The sequence below is a fragment of the Rana temporaria genome, chromosome 11 (genome assembly GCF_905171775.1).
Source record: "Rana temporaria chromosome 11, aRanTem1.1, whole genome shotgun sequence".
Classification (NCBI taxonomy): Eukaryota; Metazoa; Chordata; class Amphibia; order Anura; family Ranidae; genus Rana; species Rana temporaria.
Genome location: NC_053499.1, coordinates 25,980,526 through 26,001,891, shown reverse-complemented (window position 1 = coordinate 26,001,891; position 21,366 = coordinate 25,980,526). Strand labels below are relative to the sequence as shown.

The window sequence follows — 21,366 nt, the reverse complement described above, 5'->3', positions numbered from 1 at the left end:
GAAAATTAAGTGGAACCCCCAAACCTTCTATATATTTTAGCAGAGACCCTAGGGAATAAAATGGCAATTGCTGCAATGTTTTATGTCGCACTGTATTTGCCCAGCGGTCTTTCAAATGCAATTTAAAAAAAAATACACTTCAATGAATAAAAAAAAAAAACGTAAAGTTAGCCCAATTTTTTTTGTTTTAATGTGAAAGATGATGTTACGCCACGAGAATCGCGATCTATCTTCTAAGCAGAAAAATCCTGATTCTCATTTTAGCCAGAATCGTGCAGCCCTAGTACACATTGGGATAGAACTCTGTAAGCTGACATTTCGGATCTCTCTATCCCTGGCTGTCACGCCTAGTCTGTGACCTGGAACAAGTCTAGGAATACGACCCTTTTCTGACACGTGCACGTGACAGGTGCACTTCAACAACAAAACAGATGAATATTACAAATGAGATTGTTTTACAAGACCGGACTGTTTACATATTTACCCCCAGGAGAAAAAACTCCCTCCTTCTTCTTCTTTTTTTTTTTTTTTTTTTTCTTTACAGTGCATTTTTATTTTTTCTTTGCTAATTAAGTTTTTGTATTTGCTGTCTCCATACAGGATGATGTGGGGCAGGATCTCGGCATGGCTGTGCTTTGTGTGTCTGGGCTTCCAGCTCGGCTCTGCTTGTGTCCCAGGAAGTCGGGCTTGTGAGAACACCAACGTCTCCTCGGTGGATGCCTGGATCTACTCTCTGATTGCCTCTCTGCTGGTGGGACTGAGCGGAGTCTTCCCCCTTTTAGTGACCCCCATTGAGGCCGGTGAAGCTTTGAGGTCTGAAGGTAAGCGATTTATGTAAATATATGGTAATAGCGCTAGGCGGGGGAGTCTAGCAAGTTCTATGGCTTTGGGTGGCGGAAGACGTCAGAGGCCTGGTGCAGCATTTTTCGGTGCTGTGTCATCCTAGTTGCATGGATTTTTTTTTTTGGACGATTTTACAGTGAAACCTTGGTTTACGAGTAACGTGGCTTATGAGCGTTTTGAAAGACGAGCAACTTTTTTTCTTCTTTTTTTTTTTCCGCCTTGATAAACAAGCACTGTCTTGATATACAAGCGTGTTTTTCTTTTTCTTTTTTTATGTGAAAAAAAAAAAAAAAATTGCACTAAATGTTAAGGAGTCTGGTGCTCACCCATTTAAATCTGCTGTGTATACTGTATGTACAGTAAAGCTGCTGTGTATACTGTATATGTGCAGTAAGCCGCTGCTGTGTATACTGTATATGTGCAGTAAAGATGCTGCTGTACATATACACAGCGGCTTTACTGTACATGCAGCGTACACAGCGGCTTTACTGTACATGCAGCGTACACAGCGGCTTTACTGCACATGCAGCGTACACAGCGGCTTTACTGTACATGCAGCGTACACAGCGGCTTTACTGCACATGCAGCGTACACAGCGGCTTTACTGCACATGCAGCGTACACAGCGGCTTTACTGCACATGCAGCGTACACAGCGGCTTTACTGCACATGCAGCGTACACAGCGGCTTTACTGCACATGCAGCGTACACAGCGGCTTTACTGCACATGCAGCGTACACAGCGGCTTTACTGTACATGCAGCGTACACAGCGGCTTTACTGTACATGCAGCGTACACAGCGGCTTTACTGTACATGCAGCGTACACAGCGGCTTTACTGTACATGCAGCGTACACAGCGGCTTTACTGTACATGCAGCGTACACAGCGGCTTTACTGTACATGCAGCGCACACAGCGGCTTTACTGTACATGCAGCGTACACAGCGGCTTTAAATAGGGGAGTACCAGACTCCTTAAAGGGGTTGTAAAGGTACAATTTTTTTTCCCTAAATAGCTTCCTTTACCTTAGTGCAGTCCTCCTTCACTTACCTCATCCTTCCATTTTGCTTTTAAATGTCCTTATTTCTTCTGAGAAATCCTCACTTCCTGTTCTTCTGTCTGTAACTCCACACAGTAATGCAAGGCTTTCTCCCTGGTGTGGAGTGTCATGCCCGCCCCCTCCCTTGGACTACAGAAGAGTCAGGACGCCCACTAACACAGAGCTCCTTTCTCTATCTGCAATGTAGAGAGCGTCCTGACTCTCCTGTAGTCCAAGGGAGGGGGCGAGCACGACACTCCACACCAGAGAGAAAGTCTCGCATTACGGTGTGGAGTTACAGACAGAAGAACAGGAAGTGAGGATTTCTCAGAAGAAATAAGGACATTTAAAAGCAAAATGGAAAAATGAGGTAAGTGAAGGAGGACTGCACTAAGGTAAAGGAAGCTATTTAGGAAGAAAAAAATTGTACCTTTACAACCCCTTTAACATTGTGTGCACATTCTTTTTCTTTACCTTTAACCCCCCTGACGGTAAACCCGAGCGTGACTCGGGGTTGGTTTTACATGTTAGGATCGGCAAACGCGAGTCACGCTCGGGCTGGACGGGCTTACCTTTCGCTGGATTCACAGGCTTGGTTTACTCACCTTGTCCCTGGATCCAGCGATGCCACCCGCTGTGTGAGCGAGCGGGACCTCCTCGCTCGATTCACAGTCCCCGTGTGACGCCGATCTCCGTTCCCTGCGACGTTACGACGCACGGGGACGGAGAACGGCGCCAAATTCAAAAAAGTAAACAAACACATTACATACAGTATACTGTAATCTTATAGATTACAGTACTGTATGTAAAAAATACACACCCCCCTTGTCCCTAGTGGTCTGCCCAGTGCCCTACATGTACTTTTATATAATAAAAAATGTCATTTCTGCCTAAAAACTGTAGATTGTCCAAAAGTGTCCCTTTATGTCAAAAATGGTTTTAGAGCAGCTAGAAAACAGCGATAATAAATTATAATCACTTGCAGAATTGTGCGATAGCGATTTGCGGGGAAATTCGTCATAAAAAAAATAAAATAATGACAGCGACAATTCTGCAACTGCAAATTTCAGTGATTTTGAGTTGATTACATTATTGAATAATTTTTATTATAATTATATTATTATTTGTTATAATTATTTATTATATTATTTATAATTTTGTTTTAAAAAAAAAAATCATACCCCGGATGCCTACAAGACTCTTGCTTGGTCAGTTTTAAGTGAGTTATTTCTAAAAATTACAGGCCTACAGTATAAAACACCAATTTCCTTGCAAAATAAATGTACCGCTTTTGGTACGTAATTCCAGACAGAATCATACCGCCAGGGAGGTTAACATTTTTGCAACACAGAGGTACAGTACAGCAGGGTTTGACAAATTTGCTTGGAATCTAGGAGCCAGCTAAAAAAGTTAAGAGCCAGGAAACGCACCCCGTCCCGACGAGCTTGCACGCAGAAGCGAACACATATGTGAGCAGCGCCCGCATATGTAAACGGTGTTCAAATGCAATTTTGAAGCGTGACATGTTGGGTATCAATTTACTCAGCGTAACATTATCTTTCATAATATTAAAAAAAAAAGGGGATAACTTTACTGTTGTCTTATTTTTTTATTAAAAAAAGTGTAATTTTTTTTCCCAAAAAAGTGTGCTTGTAAGACCGCTGCGCAAATACAGCATGACAGAAAGTATTGCAACGATCGCCATTTTATTCTCTAGGGTGTTAGGATAAAAAATATATTTAATGTTTGGGGGTTCTAATTAGAGGGAAGAAGATGGCAGTGAAAATAGTAAAAAATGACATTAGAATTGCTGTTTAACTTGTAATGCTTAACTTGTAATACCAACGGCCACCACCAGATGGCGCCAGCTCACAAAAATAAAAAATAAAACATTTTTTTTTTTTTTTTTGCCCACCTTCCAAGCCAAGTCGCCAGGACACTATTTCTAGTCGCCATGGCTACCTGCTGCCCGGCATTTGTCGATCCCTGCAGTACAGTATTTTGAAGTGCAGTTTAATTTATTTTATGTTTACAGTACACTTTATACTGTGTTTTGCTGTAATCATTTTTATATGAATAAATGGTTGTGGAACGAATCATCTGAGTTTCCATTATTTCCTGTGGGAAAAATCGCTTTGATATGCGAGTGCTTTGGATTACAAGCATTTTCCTGGAACGGATTATGCTCGTAATCCAAGGTTCCACTGTATCTTGTTTCAGCTCAATGGCAAGAACAAATCTACTTTTAGTTTGGAACAGGCCAAGGCCAATGCATTGAACCTTTTGTGAGACCTTGGTGTAAGATCGAGCTGCAGGAGGGTCAGAATATGGATACAAGTATTATGGGAGGGATGCCAGAAGGTTGACATTTTCAGGCCTGGCTCCAAGTTTTGATATCCGTCTCTCCAGCATTTAAACGGCTTAATGTCTCGGTATGCCCATTGAGACTGCAGGCATCTGCATTCCTCCAGATGTCAAGGGTCTATGGTAACAGCAGGATCTGCCAAACAACAAGCATGATTCAGCTTTCCAGCTGTAGAATTCTTACATTACATCCCGACACACTCTTAGATTTTTGGTTAGCATTTCATGCTGGGACTGCAGTTGCAGGTAAGTTTCACATAATGTACTAGTATGCGATACATACTAGCACATTATGCCTTTTTGTTGCAGGTCTGCAAAAAGAAAAAAAAAGAAGCAGCGTTTACTTCCTCTTTAAAGTGGAGGTTGACCCGAAAAGTAAATTTTTAACATTAGATTGATGCTCATTTTGTCTAGGGGAATCGGGTAGTTTTTTTTAAAATCGAAGCAATACTTACCGTTTTAGAGAGCGATCTTCTCCGCCGCTTCCGGGTATGGGCTGCGGGACTGGGCGTTCCTATTTGATTGACTGGCTTCCGACGGTCGCATACATCGCGTCACGATTTTCCGAAAGTAGCCGACGTCGGTGCGCAGGCGCCGTATAGAGCCACACCGACGTTCGGCTTCTTTCGGCTACTCGTGACGCGATGTATGCGACCGTCAGAAGCCTGTCAATCAAATAGGAACGCCCAGTCCCGCAGCCCATACCCGGAAGCGGTGGAGAAAATCGCTCTCTAAAACGGTAAGTACTGCTTCGATTTAAAAAAAAACTACCCGATTCCCCTTGACAAAATGAGCATCAATCTAATGTTAAAAAAAATTCTTCGGGTGAACTCACGCTTTAATAAGTTGTGCTTTTCCTTCAATAGAGAAACACCACACACCAACATAGTCATGACTAATCCCCTGTGGGTGAGGTGAAATGTGCCAATGGACATGGCTACTGGGAGGAGTATGGGTTGAAGCCACTTCTCACATTATTTACACTCGGAGCTGTTTGTGTGTGTCTCTATCTTTGGTCAAAGCACTTCCTGGAGGAACATATTCACTAGTGGTGCAACGGATCGTCACCGATCCGTACAAGTCACCCTGTTCGGATTGGCACACCTCTCTATCCGCGGAGCGCTCTGCAGCCTCGGCCATAGGAAAGGCCCCGGCTTCGGCCTCGCTCCAGAGCGGCGGCCATCTTGGTACACCCGGTGGCGGCTGTCTCGTCAGGAAGTGACTTTTTGTCGCCGCCATCTTGCTCCACCCCACACTCCTGCACAGTAATGATAGTGAGAAGGGGGCAAGCTGACATCTTGTTACACCCACCAGAGTTTCAGATTTCACAGTTCTTTTCAACACAAAACGGAGCCTAGGTGCTTAAATACAGTATTTGGAAATCCAACGGACTGTTTGTTTACATGTTAAATTTTAAAAGCAGCAGCAAACCTGCTGACCTTACATGCTTGCTAATGTGACAGAACACCTCTGATTTTCATATTTAGTTAAATGTAAAAAACAGAGCTGTTCTGTCACATTAGCAAGCATGTAAGGTCAGCAGGTTTGCTGCTGCTTTTAAAATTTAACAAAACAGTCCATCAGATTTACATATACTGTATTTAAGCACCTAGGCTCCGTTTTGTGTTGAAAAGAACTGTGAAATCTAAAACTCCGGTGGGTGCAACAAGATTTGTCTTTTTGCTGATCCGATCCGTTACTCTGATCCGAGGATCGATCTGATCCGTGAGTTTTTTGATCCGTTGCACCCCTAATATTCACGCCTGCACCCTTGTCTAGTGGTGGGTTTACCAGAGCAGTGGCATCAGCACTTGGAGTGGAGCTACATGAAGTATTTGTGCTTTTCCTTGTAAAAAGATAATTCAAACGAAAAAAAAATTAAAATTTAAGTTTAAAGCTTGCCAGTTCTTGGATGTGGTGGCTGCTTTAGTTTTAAATTTCAGGATTAGACAAATTTCAGCAAGTACAGAAAATACCTGTTGATCATGCCAGCAATGCAAAGTCACTTCCTCTGAGCTAAACAAAAGGGCAAAAACAATATTCTCTTTCTTTTGTAAAATACTAATCTTCCTAGTACCCGTGTAATAGGGATGAACAAAGGGAGACATGTTTGAAGTGACAACCATGGCTCCCGTCATAGATACAGTGGAGGAGTGAGTGTAGCCACACAGACAGGAAGTGCTATTTGCAGATTTATCGGGTGAAAAGTTTTAAGGCCTGAAAAAAGGAAAGAAGTTTCACATAGGGTGGACTTGTGTCTTTTTTCAACCTCACCTACTATGTAACTACCGTATATACTCGAGTATAAGCCGAGGCACAGCATTTTACCACAAAAAAAATGGGAAAACGGATTGACTCGAGTATAAGCCTAGGGTGTCCATCTGCATGCCTCGCTGTGCCCATGCCTAGTCATGACTAGACTGACGTTTAGCACACAAAAAAATTCTCCTGCGCTCTGGTGTTTTCTGCTATAGGGCAAGGTGATCAAATTTCAAGGCAAAGTCTAGAATCTTGCAGCCCTCCTCAGAATCATGGGAATTCATACAACTAAAAAAGAAAAGAAAAAGTAGGGCGCACCATAAAAAAAAGATTTTATTAAATAAATTAAAACAATGATCTCACTCACAAAAGGAGTTGTGAAGAGCGCTAATCAAACTGGTACACAGCATCGCCAAAACAACCTGACAACACGGATCAGATGGTATCGAGCCGCCAATATGGCTGACGCATTTCAGAGGCGAACCTCCTTCATCAGAGCCTTGGTGGTCCATAGTTCGTAGTCCGTAGGTGGCCTGGACCACCAAGGCTCTGATGAAGGAGGTTAGACTGACGTTTACCTTTGGGAGTCTATGGAAGGGGTGCCCGGCTTTGAAAAATCGATGCTCCCTGGCCGTAGGTCCCCCAGACAACAAACTTTGCATACTTGTAGAGGAGAAATGGGGCTACATGTGTGCCAAGTTCTGGGTCAGGTGACCTAAGACCGGCCGCTACCGGGTCCCCAAAGTCACCGGAGAAATTAACATTTAACATGGGAGTCTATAAAAGGGGTGCCTGGCTTTGAGAAATCGGTGCTCCCCGACCGTAGGTCCCCCGGACAACAAACTTTGCACACTAATAGAGGAAGAGTGGGGCTACATGTGTGCAATGGGACCTACGGCCCGCCGGTACCGGGTCCCCAAAATCTGGAAGATCAGGTGCAAAAAGTACTCGCGTATATACGGTGTGTAACTAAGTATCCTCAACTGGACTGGTAAGCTGCATTAAATTCATTACATTTTGGTTTGGGCTTCAGATACGCTAAAAATATTGATTATCATTCTAATAATATAATTCAGGAAAAGCCATAATCTGTCAAATGCAGATAGTTCTTGGTCCAGGAATGGGAGTATTTACATTGTTTGCTCTTTTTACAGAGAGTTCGAAAAGGCTGAAGCAACTGTTAAGTTTTGCTATTGGTGGATTATTGGGCGACGTGTTTGTGCATCTTCTGCCAGAGGCCTGGGCATACACCTGCAGCGCCACAACAGGTACCGTTTTTAAATGTTTTTTTTTTTTTGCCCGGAGTTGGGCTTTAAAAATGTTCATCAGGAAGAGTAGGACATAATGGACACAAAGTGTGGAGAGACAGACATGAGACACTTTTCAGGTGGTTTATCTCTCCATCATCCACCCAAATCTGAAATATATTTTTAGGAAGTGCTGAACCCTTTTGGCCAATCACATTTGTATGATTAAAAAAACTTTTACTAGACTATAGTTTTCCTTTAGATCTCCTACATGCAGTTTAACAGTTCACTGCTATTTCATGAATACCGGACAGGCTTGTATGTACATGTCTGTGCTTGACATGTTCCAGCTGGAAGAGGCAGGTATGTTGGACAGGTGAGATGTGTGCACGTGCAGAACATGACTGTCAGCAGATTGTGGATATGACTGTACCAGACGATGCCGCATAAACCAGCGACTTCAAGCACTTTTACCCTCTGACTAGTTCCTAGCCAAGATGTCAGGTTGCAGTAATATTAGTTCAGGCCATAGAATGTCTGTTTTCATTGTTTTGTGACTTGGCAGACATAATGACACCCAATGTAGACTTTAAAGTGGTTCTAAATCCAGAACGTTTTTATACCTTAAAGCATTGTATACATTCGGTAAAAAAAAAAAAATATTAAAAGTCAGCAGCTACAAATTTTTCATACTTTCTGTATGTACCTACCCCCCCAGCTCCTCCTTATACAGTAAAACCTTGGTTTGTGAGCATAATTGGTTCCAGAAACATGCTTGTAATCCAAAGCACTTGTATATCAAAGCTTTTTTTTACAGGGTATAAAAGAGAAGAGAGGCACCTCTAAGTGTAGCAATAGGTTGCTAAATGTTGTACCTTCATTTAATGTAACCATATTGCTACACTTGGAGGCTCCTCTTTTTTTTATTTGTTTCTCTCTTTTTTTATACTCTTATAGTTGTAACATGACGCTACTCTTATATCAAGACATCACTTGTATATCAAGGCAAAATGTATTAAAACATTTTGCTTGTCTTGCAAAACGCTCTCAAACCAAGTTACTCTCAAACCAAGGTTTTACTGTACTTGCCTAAGCCTGATCTCAATTTACTAATGTGCACAAGAACAGCAGATCCCTTCATTCTCTGCCTCCTCATTGGCTCAGACACTCACAGCCAACGAGGAGGAAACTGGGAGTGGGGCCAAGCCCCCCGCTCTGTGTGTCTTATGGACCTACAGAGCTGGTTTGGGAGTTAACCCACATGAGTTCATGCATTCTATGCATTAAAGTGGAGTTCCACCCAAAAATGGAACTTCCGCTTTAAGGGAAGGTGACCCCCTGACATGCTACATTTGGCATGTCATTTGGGGGGGGGGGGAGCGGAAACACTTTTTCCAGCTCCCACTTTTTCCTTAGGCACCGTGGTACCGGAAGGAAGGTCAACTCTCCCCCTTCCTCTCTGCAATCTTCTGGGACACGTCACAGGTCCCAGATTATTGCTCGGCCAATCACGGTGTGCAGCATGGCTTGCCTGGCTGTGGCGCCCACAGTCGTGATGCCGGCGGAGGTGCCGGGCTTCATTCCCCCGCATCGCTGGACCCTATGACAGGTGAGTATCCGATTTATTAAAAGTCAGCAGCTGCAGTATTTGTAGCTGCTGACTTTTAATATTTTTTATTTTAGTAAGAACTCCACTTTAAGATAGAAAACCTTCTGTGTTCCAACAGCGGCCCTGAGCCCCTCTCTCTCTCCAGCGATGTCCATGAATGTCTTGGCTGTCCGGGACTCTCTCCTGATTGGCTGAGAAACAGCAGTGGCGCAATTGGCTCCCACTGCTGTCAATTAAAGTAAGTTAGCCAATCGAGAAAGGGGACGAGACCGAGCCGCAGCTCCATGTCAGAATGGACACAGGGAGCTGCGACTCGGCTCGGGTGCTCCCATAGCAAGCTGCTCACTGTGTGGGGCACTGAACAGGAGGGAGAGGCCAGGAGTGCCAAAGAGGGACCCGAGAAGAGGAGGTTGGGGGCTGCCCTTTGCAAAACCACTACAACAGAGGAGGTAAGTATAACATTTTTGTTATTTTTATAGAAAAAAAAAAGACTTTACAATCACTTTAAGCTTGCCATGCATGTCTTGAATATCCGCTAATTCTTGTTGAATCAGCCCAGATTTGAGCTGTGGCAAATCTGCCCTGTTGGCACATCTGAACTCAACAAAGTCAGTTGTTTTTCCCAATCAGATGCAGTCACTGTTCAGGTATTCAACAGCAGCAGACCAGCTGCTGAACACAATACCCAGCAGGGAAGATTCCTTTAGCACTTCTGCTAACAGCTGATTATTTCAGGGCTGTTCCTATTGACTCTTTGCAAGGGAGAGGGGTGGTGATCTTATTCTGTTTGGCTTTTGGGAGGTCAATTCTGGGCCATTCCATTGACCTGGCCACATGATATACCTGGCATTCTTATCTCCTTTTCTTAGTGTTTGCTTCTCTCCTTATCAGGTGAATGATGTTGACATTAAAGGGAACCTTGAAATACAAGGAGCTATTTCTGACTAAAGCCAGCCATAGACAGATTGAATTTTGCCCAGTTCAGCAGGAACAGGATTTCGATCCATCTATTTGCAGACTGGTTGTACTGAAGTAGATACATCGATTAACTTCAGTACAACCAGCCTGTTGGGCTTTTGCCTGATCACTGCAGGTGGCTATATATAGCTGACAGCAGTGATCATTGTATTCTGCCGGTGGGGAAGGCTTGCTGCAAGCAAAACACAATAGCACTGCGGGAGGAATTCCCCCATCAACACTGACTGTTGATGGGGGAATCAAGTAATTTTCTTTCCTTCAACCAATGCTTGTATGGCCTGCCTTATATTTTAAAGATTCAGGTTTCATAGTTCCTATCATTTTGCCTTCAGTACCCAGTGAGTCACTGACCTGAGGCGGGTGTGCAAGATTGTATTTCAGATTTCACTGGCGGTGCACTTGTTCCAGATCAGTGACTCGCAAGGTAGAAAAAAAACTGACTATACATAATAGCCGTAGAACTTGTACCTGAAAAAACAAGTTGGCGGAAGGAATTATTTTATTGACATTCATGTTATTCTGATGGAGTTCATGTTGGAACAGATGATTAGGGGTGAGTAGATCAAGTCTAGAACAACCTCAACCTGAAGGGTAGGGCATTCTGCATACAGACCACCAGGGGGCTCATAGAAAAGGTCAGTGAAAGGATTTGCTGTAACATGAAACTTCCTTGCATGCGCTGCTTCTTTCCTGAGACCGATATGAACTGCACTGGAGGGTATTATCGGCTTAGGTTGACTCTAGCTGCAATATTGTTCTGTAGGAGCTCAGTTTTTGTATACAGTCCATCTAGTAATTGGATGATTTTCTTTCTTGGTGACTTCTTATAATTTACATTTGTTGAGGCTCTTGAATTTTTATAATCGCTCAAATGATGCAGGCTTGTATAGAATTGCCTCGGTACGAGTGAACCAAGATTTTTTTTTTTTTTTTTATTGTTTCGGCTTGCAAGCATAATTCATGCAAGCAGAAACATGCTTGTAATCCAAAGCACTTGTATATCAAAGCAAATTTCCCTATAAGAAATAATGAAAACTCAAATGATTTGTTCCACAACCATTTATTCATAAGTCCTTTACTTTCTAGTTCATATGAAAATATTATAGCAATGTGATAGGTTGTATAACCATAAAATGTTCATCCCCAAGGAGATTAGAAGCAGGGCCGGTGCAAGGATTTTTGCGAACTCAGGCGAAGGTGCATTTTACCCCCCCCTGGCACACACACGTGCACACGCAGCAGTCAATAAACTATTTCCCTCCACAGGTTTTCAGTGAACCGAATCCCCTGTATATGCACTTTGTAGAATGAGGGGGTATAGGCAATGATATTGGTGCTAAGTTAATGGGGCGTTGGTGCCAAATGGGGGGGGGGGGGGCAAATGTGCTCATTTCTAACTTGGGGGAGAGTTAAAACATTGGTGCTAAGTGGGGGGAGGGGGGCAATGGTGCTAAGGGCGGGGATTTTTGGGGAGAGAGGGGCTACCTGGGATAAGTGTGGGATATTTGGGATACGTTAGAGGAGAGGAGAAACATTTGGGATACGTGGGAGGACGGGGGGCATTTGGGATAAGTGGCGGGACAGGAGGGACATTGGGGATAAGTGAAAGGAGAGGAGGGGCATTGTGGATAAGTGGGGGGGAGGAGAGGCATTGGAGATAAGTGGGGGGACATTGGGGTGACAGGAGGAACATTGAGGACATTAAGTGGGGGAGACGTTGATGCTCTGTGTATGTACATCCGTTTCACATACCACAGTTCACTTGGTTAGGCAGCCGCAGATCCTTATCCCTGGAGATGTCATTTCATTGCATGCGGGGACCGGGGTAGAGCTGGCGCCGCAGCACCAGTACCAGAGTGGCAGCCACAACGTAGGGGAAATCATCCAATCCAGAGAGGAGGAAGAGAAGACGGCGGCGGTTCACACAGCAAGGCGGAGGCGGGACTCCTGGAGCAATCCAGCCCTGCCACTGCATGTGACCTCCGTTCGTCCAATCACTGAATGGAGCCTGGTGGCCGAAGCCCAGAGCACAGCCAGTCACGCAGTGGCAGCCCTGAGCCCAGCCCACCACAGACACACACTACGACTGTCCTGGCGGTGACCAGCTCAGTTTTCCGCCCTGTTTCCCTGATGGCGCTGGCGCCGTAAGGCAAGTGCCCAACTTGCCTTGCGCTAGCGCCGGCCCTGATTAGAAGCAAAATCCAGCAGGAGCTACAGAGTATAAAAGAGAAGAGAGGCGCCTCGAAGTGTAGCAATAAGTTTCTAAACGTTGTACCTTTTTATTAAATGTAACCATATTGCTACACTTGGAGGCGCCTCTCTTCTCTTTTATACTCAGTTGCGGCATGACGCTACTCTTATATCAAGACATCGTTTGTATATCAAGTCAAAATTTATTCAAACATTTTGCTTGTCTTGCAAAACGCTCTCAAACCAAGTTACTCTCAAACCAAGGTTTTACTGTAACTTGTAATTGTAATTTTTAAAAGAAAGTTCTCCCAAAACAGAATGTTCAGTGTTGGGTTGGCAGAATGTTCATTGTTGGGTTGGCAGATGTTACATCATCCCCATGTATAAAGCATTGATGTTCTGTGTTCTGCAGGAAACTCCCAGTCTCTCCAGCAGCAGAGGCTCCTCGGCCTTTGGGTTATCGTTGGGTTCCTCACCTTCCTTTTACTAGAGAAAACCTTTTCTGATGAGAAAAATGAAGAAAAAGAGAAGAGCACCACTCCAGTAAGTGATTTGTATTAAAGAATCTTTAAAAGACGTTTCTGTGTAAATTCATTTCTCCAACCCACTGATGCAGTGAGGGAAAAAAAGTATTTGATCCCTTCTTATTTTGTATGTTTGCCCACTGACAAAGAAATGATCAGTCTATAATTTTAATGGTCAGGTTATTTTAACAGTGAGAGACAGAATAACAACAAAAATATCCAGAAAAACGCATTTCAAAAAAGTTATAAATTGATTTTCATTTTAATGACTGAAATAAGTATTTGACCCCTTCGCAAAACATGTACTTGGTGGCAAAACCCTTGTTGTCAATCACAGAGGTCGAACGTTTCTTGTAGTTGGCCACCAGGTTTGCTCACATCTCAGGAGGGATTTTGTCCCACTCCTCTGTGCAGATCCTCTCCATGTCATTAAGGTTTTGAGGCCGACGCTTGGTAACTCGAACCTTCAGCTCCCTCCACATATTTTCTGTGGGATTAAGGTCTGGGGACTGGCTAGGCCACTTCAGGAGCTTAATGTGCTTCTTTTTGAGCCACTCCTTTGTTGCTTTGGCGGTATGTTTTGGGTCATTGTCATGCTGGAATACCCATCCACGACCCATTTTCAATTACCTGGCTGAGGCAAGGAGGATCTCGCCCAAGGTTTGATGGTACATGGCCATCGTCCTTTTGATGCGGTGAAGTTGTGCTGTCCCCTTAGCAGAAAAACACCCCCAAAGCATAATGTTTCCACCTCCATGTTTGGTGGTGGGGGATGGTGTTCTTGGGGTCATAGGCAGCATTTCTCCTCCTCCAAACACGGTGAGTTAAGTTTATACCAAAGAGCTCGATTTTAGTCTCGTTTTAACCCAGTTCTCCTCTGAATCATTCAGATATTTATTCACAAACTTCAGATGCCAGGACAGCATAAATATCCCCCAAATCACTCCTTTTTAGAATGTAAACAGTCTAAGGTATTTAGTAAGAGGCATGCCTTTTTTTTTTTTTTTTTTTTTTTTTTTTTTTTTTAAGTTGTAATTTTTGTCACAATTTGTAGGAAAATGAAGAAGGGGTAAAAAAGGTACATATTGGTCACTCCCCAGAGTAGTACAATGTTACCATTATATTGCTCTGGTCACAGTGTGTTAATAAAAAAAAAAGGGGGGGGGGGGGGAAGTAATAAAAAAAATATGTGTGTGTGTGTGTGTATATATATATTTTACACACATACATTTTTGTTTTTTTGTACTGTCACCAGTCATCGCCACACCCATTATAGGATGATGCTGTACTGCACTTGTGACAGTATGTAACTTTTTTATTTTTCTTCTTCATCTTTTAAATTCATCTCTTCAAAAATTGTAACAAAAATTACAACTTAAAAAAATGACATGCCTCTTGCTAAATACCTTAGACTGTTTACTTTCCAAAAAATAGTAATTTGGGGGATATTTATGCTGTCCTGGCATTTTTGGGCCTCAAGACATGAGATGGGCTATCAGTACATCAGGATTGATGAATTTTCAGATATATACCATAGTTTGTTGTGAACACTATAACTTTCCTACCTCTCCTCTCTAAGAGATTACTATAGTGCAGTGATGGTGAACCTTGGCACTCCAGATATTTTGGTACTACATTTCCCATGATGCTCATGCACTCTGCATTGTACTGGAGTATCATGGGAAATGTAGTTCCAAAACATCTGGGGTGCCAAGGTTCGCCATCACTACCATAGTGTGTCACTTGAGTGACAGCTCTGAGTCTGCTGACCTACAACATGAAAGCACCCAGCAGTCTCAGGGCTTTTGGACATCTGAACAAGAAAGGCTTTAAAGCGGAGGTCCGCCCTATTAAAAAAAAAAAAAAAAAAAAAAAAATAGCCAAAACGGCTACAAAAAAATAGAGAAAAAAATACTTACCGTATTTACCGGGGTATAGCGCGCTCCCGCGTATAGCGCGCACCCCTAAACTTGACCCGGATTCCTGTGGAAAAAAAGATTTTTTGTACTTACAGTTTTGGTGTCTTCCGCAGCGGCCTCGTCGGGTACGGCGTCCGTCTGCGGCTTCGGGTGTCCTCTTCGTCGGGTCCGGCGTCCTTCTGTGGCGTCCTAGCGTCCTCCCCGCTCGTTTCCCGCGCCGAGTTTGAATACTGCGCCGACATAAACCGAGCGCAGTACACTCGTGTATAGTCAAGCAGGCTCGGCTACTCCCGTGGTGACGTCCAGGACGTCAGCGCGAGAGGCGCCGAAGGTACACGAGTGTATTGCGCTCGGTATATGCCGGCGCAGTATTCAAATTCAGCGCGGGAAAGCAGGTATCGGCGTATACCGCGCACCCACGATTTTGCCCTGATTTTCAGGGCAAAATAGTGCGCGGTATACGCCGATAAATACGGTACTAGAAGTGTCTGTTACTAGGCAGATCTCCTAATCTGCCACTTCCTTGTCCGCGGTGGGTCGGTCTTCTCCTCGCACTGCCTCCTGGGAAATGGGGAGTGGTGTATTCTGGGACCGTGTGCGTGTCCCAGAAGACACCTGCCCATTCACATAGCGCAGCGGACTCGTGCATTGCGCTGCTGTAGGGAATCGGGCAGTGATGCCGCAATGCTTCACTTCCTAATTCCCTCACCGAGTATGTCGGCGGGACAGCCGAGAGACGAGCAATTGCGTCAGCTGCCCATATGGCGGGCACCCAGGACAGGTAAGTGTTCTTATTAAAAGTCAGCAGCTGCAGTGTTTGTAGCTGCTGACTTTTAATTTCATTTATTTTTTTAGCCGGACTTCCACTTTAACAGGTACATGTTTAGCACGTGTTAAATTCACCTATAATCTTATGGGAAGATTTCTATAGAAATGAATTGTCTGGCCACAGGGTCTCTTTCATTACAATGTTTTGATCCTTGGCGGCCCTTTTTGACATGGAATTTTAACCACAATAGCAGGAGCGAGGGGATGAGATGGATTAGGAATTCTACATGTAAAGCTGTCTTGTTTTGTAGTAGACTTACCTTTCAATATCTTGTTTCAGAAACTGGCTTCAGGAAGTTTAATGAATGGAAAGCATGACGTGCACAAGAAGGATGTAGCCAAAGAACAAAGCTCTGGAGGCGGCAGCATTAAGGTAATATTAGTTTAAATATACCTTTTTTATTTTTCCATGAAACTCCATCTTTTTCTGAAAATGGACAATCCCCTCCAATCAAACATATTACTGTATTAGATACACTACAAACATTCTACAGAACACATCCAATCCAATTTCCTTTATGTGGATCATGCCAGCGGACTGAAAAACTGAGAAGGTTTTCACTTCTATAATCACATGATCAAATGCAATTGACATCCGTAAATTGACCCCAGGTTATATGCCCACATCTGACACTTGAAATTACATAATGGTGCTCAACACATTATAACATGCCATTTTATTCAACTTAAAGGGGTTGTAAAGGTACAATTTTTTTTTTTTTTTTTTTTTTTCCCTAAATAGCTTCCTTTACCTTAGTGCAGTCCTCCTTCACTTACCTCATCCTTCCATTTTGCTTTTAAATGTCCTTATTTCTTCTGAGAAATCCTCACTTCCTGTTCTTCTGTCTGTAACTCCACACAGTAATGCAAGGCTTTCTCCCTGGTGTGGAGTGTCAGGCTCGCTCCCTCCCTTGGACTACAGGAGTGTCAGGACGCCCACTAACACACAGCTCCTTTTCTCGATCTGCAACGTAGAGAGCGTACTGACTCTCCTGTACCCCAAGGGAGGGGGCGAGCACGACACTCCACACCAGGGAGAAAGCCTCGCATTACGGTGTGGAGTTACAGAGAGAAGACCAGGAAGTGAGGATTTCTCAGAAGAAATTAGGACATTTAAAAACAAAAACGAAGGATGAGGTAAGTGAAGGAGGACTGCACTAAGGTAAAGGAAGCTATTTAGGGAGAAAATTTAACCTTTTAAAACCCCCTTTAAATTGTATAAAAGTTTGGCTAGCAATATATTATAATAAAAAAAAAAAAAAATACTACTACATTAATAATTTTTTTTAATCAAACGACAAGCTTCTCCCAATGGCCATTAGAAGCTGGTGTGAGTCAGACAGAGCTGTCTCATTTCTTGAGTGGAGGACGTTCAGCATCATCTAGTGCTTTACTCCATAGACTTGCTGCCCCCTGGCTTACCCTTTTCATGTATGAATGTATGTGTAAAAATCACACATTGTGTATATATAAAAAAAAAAAAAAAAGTACCCAAAGTGGTTGATCAGGCAGGTAAAATGTTGGATTTTTGGTTAAAGTTTGCATATTCAGGACACACTGGTTGCCTGGATCTTCAGATTTTATTGTATTATAGGAATATTAAAATTGCCACAAATATGCAACCCCATGGGACCATTTTTTGTTTTTTTTGTTTTGTTTTTCTGTGGGGCTACATACTTGTGTATCTTCCTTTGTGCTTGGAGTGCGCCGTATGGTGTACTTCAGTACAGAGACCGTGTTCTCACTAAAAGCCCCGGGCCCTGGTCTAAAGATTGGGGACCCAGAACTCCTGATTCTGGGTCACCTGGTCGCTGTGATAGGACAGAAAAGAATTTCTGAGGCTATCTGATCTGGAGCGAGGGAGGTGTTCTGCTCTTTCGTAGATATAGTGCAGTGGGTGAGTGTTGTAGTGCAGCCACCACATCTAGGCACTCGTAATCTGTCATTTATTACATTTTTGTTTTTAGGTATAGATACTTTATGTAACTTTACACAGCCAGTGGGCTGTGGGCACAGAGATGTTAGGAGACTCTGGCACTTACTGACTTTTGATAGGAAGTGATTAGAAATGTACAGTATTTAAAAAGTGAAACACAGTATCCCGCAGCGGTGTTCGATCGCTCGGTTCTCAGTGTTGGAGGCGCCAGGGAACAGATGCAGCATCGGACCGAGGCTGCATCCACCTAGATAAGTATGAATCAAAAAAACCCATTCATCTTTTAAATCCTCTGTGTGGCTGATGTTGGTCATTCATGCGGCTGATCCTATTTTAATTATTTAGTTTTGACTGCATATATAATATCCAATCCAGTAGGGTTTTGTTCTTTTTGCAAAGATCCAAAATGGCAGCAGCTGCACTGCTTATGGCAAAAAAGCTGCAGGATTGGATTTTACATATGATGCTACTACCCTATTTTTGGTCCCTTTCACATGGGCATTTCGATTAGGTTCGCCTGTCCGTTGTTCAAACTGACCTGACGGGAAGCTCCATGCGACTCTATAGACCAGGGGTCTTCAAACTATGGCCCTCCAGCTGTTCAAGAACTACAATTCCCATCATGCCTAGTCATGTCTGAATGTCAGTTTTACAATGCCTCATGGGATATGTAGTTCCGCGACAGCTGGAGGGCCGTAGTGGATCCCTGCTATAGACAGTCGGGTGTCTGTTTACACCCACCTACCTCCCAGGTCTTTCCAGGTCCGCTTAATGTGAAAGGAACCTTACTTTTGTCCTTCCCTTTTTTACTTTTGTTCTTCCCGGAGGGCTTTCACACTGGAGCGGTGCGCTAGTAGGACGGTAAAAAAAGTCCTGCTAGCAGCATCTTTGGAGCGGTGTGTATACCGCTCCTCCACCGCTCCTGCCCATTGAAATCAATGGGGCACTGCGGCTATACTGCTGGCAAAGAACCTCTGCAGAAGCGCTTTGCGGTGGTTTTAACCCTTTCTCCGCCGCTAGTGGCCAAATAGCGGCGCAAAATTGACGGTAAAGCGTCGCTAAAAATAGCAGCACTTTACCACCGACACTGCCCCTGCCCCGGTGTGAAATGGGCATAAAGGATGTAACAAAATAACTGTTAACTATGTATGAAAATATCTCTGCCACTTCCATGAAATTCTTTTACACTTTTAGCATGGATGCTGTGATTTATATAATCTATATAGTTCATGTATCTGATAACATATTGATTACAGGTCTGCGGTTATCTCAATCTCCTGGCCAACACTATTGATAATTTTACACACGGTATGGCGGTGGCAGGCAGTTTTCTGGTCAGTAGAAAGGTAAGTGATGATGTCTGTCAATTCTTCTGTTTTTTTAAATAAAACTAAATATGAGTAAGGGTCCTTTCCCACATATGGACCGTCCATTTCATCAGTTCAAGTCATACGTTTTTCATTGGTTCAGTTCATCAGTTTTTTTCTACATCCTCTACCAATACAAAAACAGATGGAAAACTGACCATTTATCAGTTAACATACGTTTTTTCGTCCGATTTTAGTTTTTCTGGCTAATGAAAAATAAAGCTTTCACCCATTCAAAAAAAACAGATGTTGACGGAAGCAGATGAAAATAGATGATCATCCGTTTTTCCATGGGAATTCATTGATGTTCGTTTTTTTTATCTGTCAACGGATGTTTAATAAATGGGCGAAGGGTCCATATGTGTGAAAGGAGCCTTACAATGTATAAACAAACCGACAAAAGAAAATGTAAAGACTTTAGTTTCTAGTTGTCGTAGATAACTGATATTGTGTTGGCATTTGTTACCTTGATGCGTTCACCCATTAGTTCCATACTCGCGTCCACTTTAGGCTGAGAAGAGGATTATTGCAGTGTCCAAAAGCCGACCTTCAGTCATTTTTTTCAACTTCTCCATCTATTAAATCTTCTGCCCTTGTTGTTTTAACTTTGGATAGTAAAATATATATATATATATTTTTTCTGCCAGTAAATACCTTCTACAGCCTACTTTCGCTTTCTTGTATGGTCTTTAGCCTAGGTCAGTGTTGGCAATCCTATGGCACGCGTGCCACAGCTGGCACGCAGAGCCTCCTCTGTGGGCACGCCATCTTGCGAAGCCAGCGCCGCCAGGATGGGGGGGGGGGGATTTCCCTGCCAGGTAGTCACTTGTACAAATAAAAATAACAAACATGTCATACTTGCCTGCTGTGTGCAGTGATTTTGTACAGAGCAGCTCCGGCCCTCCTCTTCAGCCAGTGCCCCAGTACAAGAGTCTTGCTCTGGGTGCACCGGTGCATGCTCACTCCCGAGTCCTACTGGTATGCTTTGCTTTCTTAAGGCCCTCATGCCAAACACGTTGGCTGTTTTATTGTCCCTGTACCCTACCTGTAATTAGCAATAAAGACTTTCTATTTGGATTACTGGAGTTGCCGGCTACATTTCTTTTAAAACACTTAGCGTCACTAAACCCTCCGTTCTCTTTTTCTTTTCTTTTTTTTAAATAACAAACATATCACACTTGCCTCCACTGTGCAGTTGATTTTGCTTCTAGGTTCCCTCAGCGGCGCTAGTAGCTTCTCCTCTTCTTGAGTACCCTGTCGGACAAACATTCTCCTTCGGGACACCTGTGCGGGCTCGCTCCTGAGTCCTGCTTCTACGTCTGTTGACACAGAAAACAGGACTCGGCTCCGCCCCCCACGCCCTTGTCATTGGATTTTATCGACGGTAGCAGGAGCCAATGCCTGCGCTGCTATCAATCTATCCAATCGGGACACCAGCTAGATCTGGTGTGCTTGTCCCCAGGGATAAAAAGACCGGGTTTAGGTGATTAAAACGGGCACTGGGGGGCTGCAGCATGACAGGTTTTTCACCTTAATGCAGAGAATGCATTAAGGTAAAAAATCACAAGGGTTTACAACCCCTTTAATACACAAAGAGCCACGACTCACCCCTGGCCCCCGCTCTCTCCTCACTTGATGTGGTTGACAGTATGGCTTCCACTGCTGTCTCCGACAATGAGACATGAGAAACCCGGGAGAAGCTTGGCTCTTGAGCACATTGCTGGATCGAGAAGGAGCAGGTGGGTATTAGGGAGGGCAGCTGCACATGATGGTAAAAAACCTTGAGCCTTTAAAACCACTTTAAATGGCACCACCATGAGACCACCATCAGAATCACTGTTACTACTTCTGTCAGCCTTGTAAGGGAAGGAAGGTACCCACAACCCGACAGTAAACCATTGCACCCAGGGCAGGCGCCCCCCTATTGCTCGCCCCTTGTCCCAGCCCTGCCCACCAGTTTGGTCAGGATCCTTTAAGAATCTGGAGCAGCTCTGTGATGTCAGCTGACCTTAGCCCACTGTTGACTGATTCGGAGTTACAGGTGAGGAAAAGTAAGTGCACTCCTGTGAACCACAAGAGAAATATGGCCAAAAAAAGAGTTGCCCATAATTCTTTTACTGAAATTGGCTTGCTACACAAGCATGCCTCTGTATACAAAAAATGTTTTGGCAGCAGAATTGTTTCCGCATGACTGACTAGCTTTACATACCTTTTTGCTAAATATCCTTATATATAAGTTGAAGTTTCTAACCATTGATAAGATC

At 43.6% G+C, this 21,366-nt stretch overlaps 1 protein-coding gene across 1 annotated transcript in view; it reads left to right on the top strand.

Moving 5' to 3' along the window:
- The window catches only part of SLC39A13 (solute carrier family 39 member 13), a 51,238-nt gene that overhangs the window by 15,488 nt on the left and 14,384 nt on the right, over positions 1-21,366 (top strand). Inside the window, exons 2-6 of the mRNA XM_040328239.1 lie at positions 601-821; positions 7,659-7,772; positions 12,941-13,071; positions 16,080-16,172; positions 18,992-19,081. Of these exons, the coding sequence (XP_040184173.1) occupies positions 602-821; positions 7,659-7,772; positions 12,941-13,071; positions 16,080-16,172; positions 18,992-19,081 (648 nt within the window). The 5' untranslated portion in view covers position 601. The remainder of the gene's footprint in view (positions 1-600; positions 822-7,658; positions 7,773-12,940; positions 13,072-16,079; positions 16,173-18,991; positions 19,082-21,366) is intronic.